Source organism: Bombina bombina, chromosome 7 (assembly GCF_027579735.1).
Source record: "Bombina bombina isolate aBomBom1 chromosome 7, aBomBom1.pri, whole genome shotgun sequence".
Lineage (NCBI taxonomy): Eukaryota > Metazoa > Chordata > Amphibia > Anura > Bombinatoridae > Bombina > Bombina bombina.
In genome coordinates, this window is record NC_069505.1 from 11,809,170 (window position 1) to 11,817,964 (window position 8,795).

Genomic DNA, 8,795 nt, shown 5'->3' on the forward strand with positions numbered 1-8,795 from the left:
TCGAGGGGGCGGTTTCTACTCTACACAAGCGCGCCACTATACCCATAGAAGATAGTTGTGCTTTCCAAGATCCTATGGATAAAAAATTAGAAGGTCTGCTAAAGATGTTTGTTCAGCAAGGTTCCCTTCTACAACCAATTGCATGCATTGTCCCTGTCACTGCAGCCGCGTGTTTCTAGTTTGATGAGCTAGGAAAGGCGATTATTAGTAATTCTTCTTCTTATGAGGAGATTATGGACAGAATTCGTGCTCTTAAATTGGCTAATTCTTTCACCCTAGACGCCACCTTGCAATTGGCTAGGTTAGCGGCGAAAAAATTCTGGGTTTGCTATTGTGGCGCAGAGCGCTTTGGTTAAAATCTTGGGCAGCGGATGCGTCTTCCAAGAACAAATTGCTTGACATTCCTTTCAAGGGGAAAACACTCTTTGGCCCTGACTTGAAAGAGATTATCTCTGATATCACTGGGGGCAAGGGCCACGCCCTTCCTCAGGATAGGTCTTTTCAAGACCAAAAATAAACCTAAGTTTCGTCCCTTTCGCAGAAACGGATCAGCCCCAAGGGCTACGTCCTCTAAGCAGGAAGGTAATACTTCTCAAGCCAATCCAGCCTGGAGACCTATGCAAGGCTGGAACAAAGGAAAGCAGGCCAGGAAACCTGCCACTGCTACCAAGACAGCATGAAATGCGGGCCCCCGATCCGGGACCGGATCTGGTGGGGGGCAGACTCTCTCTCTTCGCTCAGGCTTGGGCAAGAGATGTTCTGGATCCTTGGGCGCTAGAAATAGTCTCCCAAGGTTATTCTCTGGAGTTCAAGGGGCTTCCTCCAAGGGGGAGGTTCCACAGGTCTCAGTTGTCTTCAGACCACATAAGAAGACAGGCATTCTTACATTGGGTAGAAGACCTGCTAAAAATGGGAGTGATTCATCCTGTTCCATTAGGAGAACAAGGGATGGGGTTCTACTCCAATCTGTTCATAGTTCCCAAAAAAGAGGGAACGTTCAGACCAATCTTAGATCTCAAGATCTTGAACAAGTTTCTCAAGGTTCCATCGTTCAAGATGGAAACCATTCGAACACTTCTTCCTTCCATCCAGGAAGGTCAATTCATGACCAAGGTGGATTTCAAGGATGCGTATCTACATATTCCTATCCACAAGGAACATCATCGGTTCCTAAGGTTTGCATTCCTGGACAAGCATTTCCAGTTCGTGGCGTTTTCTTTCGGATTAGCCACTGCTCCTAGGATTTTCTCATAGGTACTAGGGTCCCTTCTGGCGGTGCTAAGACCAAGGGGCATTGCTGTAGTACCTTACTTGGACGACATTCTGATTCGAGCGTCGTCCCTTCCTCAAGTAAAGGCTCACACGGACATTGTCCTGGCCTTTCTCAGATCTCACGGATGGAAAGTGAACGTGGAAAAGAGTTCTCTATCTCCGTCAACGAGGGTTCCCTTCTTGGGAACTATAATAGACTCCTTTGAAATGAGGATTTTTCTGACAGAAGCCAGAAAAACAAAACTTCTAGACTCTTGTCGGATACTTCATTCCGTTCCTCTTCCTTCCATAGCGCAGTGCATGGAAGTGATAGGTTTGATGGTAGCGGCAATGGACATAGTTCCTTTTGTGCGCATTCATCTAAGACCATTACAACTGTTCATGCTCAGTCAGTGGAATGGGGACTATTCAGACTTGTCTCCGAAGATACAAGTAAATCAGAGGACCAGAGACTCATTCCGTTGGTGGCTGTCCCTGGACAACCTGTCACAAGGGATGACCTTCCGCAGACCAGAGTGGGTCATTGTCACGACCGACGCCAGTCTGATGGGCTGGGGCGCGGTCTGGGGATCCCTGAAAGCTCAGGGTCTTTGGTCTCGGGTAGAATCTCTTCTACCGATAAATATTCTGGAACTGAGAGCGATATTCAATGCTCTCAAAGCTTGGCCTCAGCTAGCGAGGGCCAAGTTCATACATCAACCATCAGGGGGGAACAAGGAGTTCCCTAGCGATGGAAGAAGTGACCAAAATCATTCTATGGGCGGAGTCTCACTCCTGCCACCTGTCTGCTATCCACATCCCAGGAGTGGAAAATTGGGAAGCGGATTTTCTGAGTCGTCAGACATTGCATCCGGGGGAGTGGGAACTCCATCCGGAAATCTTTGCCCAAGTCACTCAACCGTGGGGCATTCCAGACATGGATCTGATGGCCTCTCGTCAGAACTTCAGAGTTCCTTACTACGGGTACAGATCCAGGGATCCCAAGGCGGCTCTAGTGGATGCACTAGTAGCACCTTGGACCTTCAAACTAGCTTATGTGTTCCCGCCGTTTCCTCTCATCCCCAGGCTGGTAGCCAGGATCAATCAGGAGAGGGCGTCGGTGATTTTGATAGCTCCTGCGTGGCCACGCAGGACTTGGTATGCAGATCTGGTGAATATGTCATCGGCTCCACCATGGAAGCTACCTTTGAGAGACCTTCTTGTTCTAGGTCCGTTCGACCCACTCCAGCTGACTGCTTGGAGATTGAACGCTTGATCTTATCAAAGCGAGGGTTCTCAGATTCTGTTATTAATACTCTTGTTCAGGCCTGAAAGCCTGTAACCAGAAAAATTACCACATAATTTGGTATATCTGTTGGTGTGAATCTGCAGGATTCCCTTGGGACAAGGTTAAGATTCCTAAGAGTCTATCCTTCCTTCGAGAAGGATTGGAAAAAGGATTATCTGCAAGTTCCTTGATGGGACAGATTTCTGCCTTGTCTGTGTTACTTCACAAAAAGCTGGCAGCTGTGCCAGATGTTCTAGCTTTTGTTCAGGCTCTGGTTAGAATCAAGCCTGTTTACAAAATTTTGACTCCTCCTTGGAGTCTCAACCTAGTTCTTTCAGTTCTTCAGGGGGTTCCGTTTGAACCCTTACATTCCGTTGATATTAAGTTATTATCTTGGAAAGTTTTGTTTTTGGTTGCAATTTCTTCTGCTAGAAGAGTTTCAGAATTATCTGCTCTGCAGTGTTCTTCTCCTTATCTGGTGTTCCATGCAGATAAGGTGGTTTTGCGTACTAAACCTGGTTTTCTTCCAAAAGTTGTTTCTAACAAAAACATTAACCAGGAGATAGTTGTGCCTTCTTTGTGTCCTAATCCAGTTTCAAAGAAGGAACGTTTGTTGCACAACTTGGATGTAGTTCGTGCTCTCAAATTTTACTTAGCAGCTACTAAGGATTTCAGACAAACTTGTCTTTGTTTGTTGTTTATTCTGGTAAACGGAGAGGTCAAAAAGCAACTTCTACCTCTCTCTCCTTCTGGATTAAAAGCATTATCCGATTGGCTTATGAGACTGCCGGACGGCAGCCTCCTGAAAGAATCACAGCTCACTCCACTAGGGCTGTGGCTTCCTCATGGGCCTTCAAGAACGAGGCTTCTGTTGATCAGATATGTAAGGCAGCGACTTGGTCTTCACTGCACACTTTTTCTAAATTTTACAAATTTGATACTTTTGCTTCTTCTGAGGCTATTTTTGGGAGAAAGGTTTTGCAAGCCGTGGTGCCTTCCATTTAGGTGACCTGATTTGCTCCCTCCCTTCATCCGTGTCCTAAAGCTTTGGTATTGGTTCCCACAAGTAAGGATGACGCCGTGGACCGGACACACCTATGTTGGAGACAACAGAATTTATGTTTACCTGATAAATTACTTTCTCCAACGGTGTGTCCGGTCCACGGCCCGCCCTGGTTTTTGTAATCAGGTCTGATAATTTATTTTCTTTAACTACAGTCACCACGGTAACATATGGTTTCTCCTATGCAAATATTCCTCCTTAACGTCGGTCGAATGACTGGGGTAGGCGGAGCCTAGGAGGGATCATGTGACCAGCTTTGCTGGGCTCTTTGCCATTTCCTGTTGGGGAAGAGAATATCCCACAAGTAAGGATGACGCCGTGGACCGGACACACCGTTGGAGAAAGTAATTTATCAGGTAAACATAAATTCTGTTTTTTTTTTTTTTTTATACTGGGGTGGGGCTGTAGCTCCTGCGCTGTAGTCTTTTTTTTTTTTTTTTTTATACTGGGGTGGGGCTGTAGCTCCTGCGCTGTAGTCTTTTTTTTTTTTTTTTTTTATACTGGGGTGGGGCTGTAGCTCCTGCGCTGTAGTCTTTTTTTTTTTTTTTTTTTTTTTTTTTTTATACTGGGGTGGGGCTGTAGCTCCTGCGCTGTAGTCTTTTTTTTTTTTTTTTTTTTTATACTGGGGTGGGGCTGTAGCTCCTGCGCTGTAGTCTTTTTATACTGGGGTGGGGCTGTAGCTCCTGCGCTGTAGTCTTTTTATACTGGGGTGGGGCTGTAGCTCCTGCGCTGTAGTCTTTTTATACTGGGGTGGGGCTGTAGTCTTTATACTGGGGTGGGGCTGTAGTCTTTATATTGGGGTGGGGTTGTAGTCTTTATACTGGGGTGGGGCTGTAGCTCCTGCGCTGTAGTCTTTATACTGGGGTGGGGCTGTAGTCTTTATACTGGGGTGGGGCTGTAGTCTTTATACTGGGGTGGGGCTGTAGTCTTTATACTGGGGTGGGGCTGTAGTCTTTATACTGGGGTGGGGCTGTAGTCTTTATACTGGGGTGGGGCTGTAGTCTTTATACTGGGGTGGGGCTGTAGTCTTTATACTGGGGTGGGGCTGTAGTCTTTTTATACTGGGGTGGGGCTGTAGCTCCTGCGCTGTAGTCTTTATACTGGGGTGGGGCTGTAGTCTTTATACTGGGGTGGGGCTGTAGTCTTTATACTGGGGTGGGGCTGTAGTCTTTATACTGGGGTGGGGCTGTAGCTCCTGCGCTGTAGTCTTTATACTGGGGTGGGGCTGTAGCTCCTGCGCTGTAGTCTTTTTATACTGGGGTGGGGCTGTAGCTCCTGCGCTGTAGTCTTTTTATACTGGGGTGGGGCTGTAGCTCCTGCGCTGTAGTCTTTTTTTTTTTATACTGGGGTGGGGCTGTAGCTCCTGCGCTGTAGTCTTTTTTTATACTGGGGTGGGGCTGTAGCTCCTGCGCTGTAGTCCTTTTTATACTGGGGTGGGGCTGTAGCTCCTGCGCTGTAGTCTTTTTATACTGGGGTGGGGCTGTAGCTCCTGCGCTGTAGTCTTTTTATACTGGGGTGGGGCTGTAGCTCCTGCGCTGTAGTCTTTTTATACTGGGGTGGGGCTGTAGCTCCTGCGCTGTAGTCTTTTTATACTGGGGTGGGGCTGTAGCTCCTGCGCTGTAGTCTTTTTATACTGGGGGTGGGGCTGTAGCTCCTGCGCTGTAGTCTTTTTATACTGGGGTGGGGCTGTAGCTCCTGCGCTGTAGTCTTTTTATACTGGGGTGGGGCTGTAGCTCCTGCGCTGTAGTCTTTATACTGGGGTGGGGCTGTAGTCTTTATACTGGGGTGGGGCTGTAGTCTTTATACTGGGGTGGGGCTGTAGTCTTTATACTGGGGTGGGGCTGTAGTCTTTATACTGGGGTGGGGCTGTAGTCTTTATACTGGGGTGGGGCTGTAGTCTTTATACTGGGGTGGGGCACCTTGGCATGCACATAAATATAGCTGCAAGATGTCAGATCCGCCACCCTTGTTCTACGCAAGATTGTCCAACCTATTGAAATGAGGGGCCGTATTACAATAGAATACTATTTATTACAATATGGACTTTATATGAATTAGTTTTTGCTAAATATGCAGCTGTACTTATACATGAGAGTGCTGCACACGTTATTCACCTGCAGATGAGGAGAGGCAGACACGACTAAATACATTACAGGAATGGTGCATTGTGGTCCACTGACTTAGGTTGGGCAATTCTGTATAGAGGGTAGAATGAGCCTTAAAGGGACACGAGAAGTGAAAATGTATACAGAAAATATCAAATCCATTTTAAAACATGTTAAAGGATCAAATAATAAAATGCTGTCAGAACATTTTATTATTGCACTGTTTTGATGTAATAGTCAGTGCCAGAGCAGCAATGCATTACTGGGAGATAGCTGAACACCATGTGAGCTCATGGCAAGAGGTGTGTCCCCACCAATCAGCAGCTAGCACCCATAATGCATTGCTGCTTCTGACCCTAGTAACTTCCAGTCCTGTTTATAAACATACAATATAAAAAAAAAAAACTGTGCGCACCAACCTGATCCCTGTACGGCCCCCAAATGCTCTTCAGCGTAAGCACTGTCGGCCTCTGGCTCAACGGCTGCAAATATGAAAAGGTAAACACAAACTCCCTGCACCACCGTTCCAACGAACAGCCAGTAGATAAGTGAAAATATTTTCATTGTACAAGCATTAAAAACACAAGCTGATTATTATAAACATTGTACAACCAATCAGAGGGGGCTACATGCCATATGGGTTTCGTGCTTACTCCCTGCCCTTGTTCACTGACATAAGTGAGTCCTGACTGGGTCATTGTTATAGGTACTACCCCTTCTAATAGCTGAAACAACTTTTCTTAAAGGGACAGTCAAGTCCAAAAACAAATGTCATAATTCAAATAGGGCAGTAATTTGTTCTCTTGGTATTCTTAGTTGAAAGCTTAAACCTAGGAGGTTCATAAGCTAATTTCTTAGACCTTGAAGGCCGCCTCTAATCTGAAAGCATTTTGACAGTTTTTCACCACTAGAGGGCATTAGTTCATGTGTTTCATATAGATTTACATTGAGCTCAGGCACGTGAAGTTACCTAGGAGTGAGCACTGATTGGATAAAATTCAAGTCTGTCAAAAGAACTAAAATAAGGGGGCAGTCTGCAGAACTTAGATACAAAGTAATTACAGAGGTAAAGGGTATATTAATATGGCAGTGATGGTTATGCAAAACTGGGTAATGAGTAATAAAAGTATTTATCTTTTTTTAAACAATAATTCTGGTGTTGGCTGTCCCTTTAAAAGGAATATTGACATATTACATTTGTATAGATAAATCACATATATTATGTATGTACATTACTGTTTGCAATGAAGGCGAGTTACTAAAAAAATGTAGGAGAAAATGGTTTTTATTCACTTACACATAATCGTCTCACACATCCAATTACCTTTATTCACAATACATTTTATAACACACATTCACGTCATTATTTGGTACTTATTTCTAATTTTTTAGTAATCACCTTCATTGCAAGCATTAATGTACAGACAAAAAATGTGATTTATCTATACAAATGTAATATCTATATACTCCTTTAAGAAGTTGTTTCAGCTATTAGAAGGGGTAGTGCCTATAAAAATATTCAGTCAGGGCTCTCACTTATGTCAGTGAACAAAGGGAGTGAGTAAGCCCGAAACGCATATGGCATGTAGCCCCCTCTGATTGGTTTATAATAATCAGCTTGAGTTTTTAACCCTTGTACAATGAAAAGATGTTTACTTCACTACGGGGTGTTCATTGGCACCGGATGTGCAGTGAGCTTGTATTTACCGGTTTATAAGCACAAGAGGATTAGTAATTGCTTTAGTTTTGCCATCTGGACCCGTACGGGGTTGGGGGGGTGAGATCCAGTTTTGCATCTTGGCATAATTTAGTTGAGGGTCATCATTATCGCAAGTGATATTTTCTGTGCAGCAAATCTAATCACCACCCTTTCTCTATAGGTCTTTCAGAAACCCAACTGGAGTTTGAATACGACGCTAACACATTGGCTCTTACAGTGCGAAAACCAGGAATGAACATTGCAGCAGATTTCACTGTCTCCCTGCGATAACCAAACTCTTGACGCATAACAGGGGGCTCAGAGAGAGGGCCACGTCGGCTCACATTTGAGAGGAGGGGGTGGGGATTGAGAGACTAACTTTACCCATGGACCAAACACGAGATTAAACCTGAGGAGAGAGTATAAGCATTGTCTTGTGTATGACTGCACTTACTACTGTGAGCGTGTATATATGTGTGATTGTGTGTGAGTTCTAGAATCCGCTGCACTTATGTCGTGTGTGTCTATAGCTGGATTATGCACTGCGTGTTCTGATCAAAACTGTATAACCAACAGAAATGGGGACCCCCTTCTCTCAGATGAGCTTCCGCAGCCCCCTCCTACAACGCAGTTTCCCTCATTTCCCTTTTGCTAGACCTTGTTCACGCAACACCACAACTTAACTCACTCTCCCAACGGCAGAACGAGGAGGGACAGCCAATGACAAACTAGCAATTCTCAGGGCTGCAGTCTATCAAAGGAAGACCAGAATCACTGTAGAAAGCTGGGTAGTAGTAGCAGGAACTGTTCCCCTTTCATTTCTGTTCTCGTCCCACTTTTCTAGCCACTCAACCGACTAGGACACTGGGACTTACCTCTAATGTGACTCTTCTGGCTGAAAGGAATCGGCTCCCCGTCCCCGTATCCTGGTCTCTGAGGGAATCCATCATGATTTTGTTTTTTTATTTTATATAAACATTCCCATCTTCCACTGGGTGGGCCTTGGTCTGTCACTCATTGAATTGGATACGTTTTGATAAAATGAGAATAAAAACATAAAACTCAATTTTTGTCTTTTTATTATTTTGTATGGTAGAAAAATTACATTAATGGATTGATCTGTGTCCAATATACGTGATACTAGATCGCCAAAAGGTTTAGTAAATTTTAAATAATTTTATCTGATATTAATTCATTTGGTTTCCCCTATCACAAGGGATAAAACAAACTAAAATGTGTTAATTTGATTATAAGTAAGGAATGTTTCATGTGCAATATTTAGCCATTTGTAATCACATTTTGCAACATATGACTTACACCCAAAGTTTGAAAATGAAATATGCTTTCTTTTTAAAGACACGATGAGTCCACGGATCATCTTCATTACTT

The 8,795-nt window shown here is 44.4% G+C and overlaps 1 protein-coding gene across 2 annotated transcripts in view; it reads left to right on the forward strand.

Annotated features, from left to right (window-relative positions):
• The window catches only part of GANAB (glucosidase II alpha subunit), a 132,929-nt gene extending 124,457 nt beyond the window's left edge, over positions 1-8,472 (forward strand). For both annotated transcript variants that reach the window (XM_053719950.1, XM_053719951.1), the window contains one exon: positions 7,588-8,472. In XM_053719950.1, coding sequence (XP_053575925.1) covers positions 7,588-7,697 — 110 coding nt within the window. In that variant the 3' untranslated portion in view covers positions 7,698-8,472. The remainder of the gene's footprint in view (positions 1-7,587) is intronic.
• Positions 8,473-8,795: the final 323 nt, after the last annotated feature.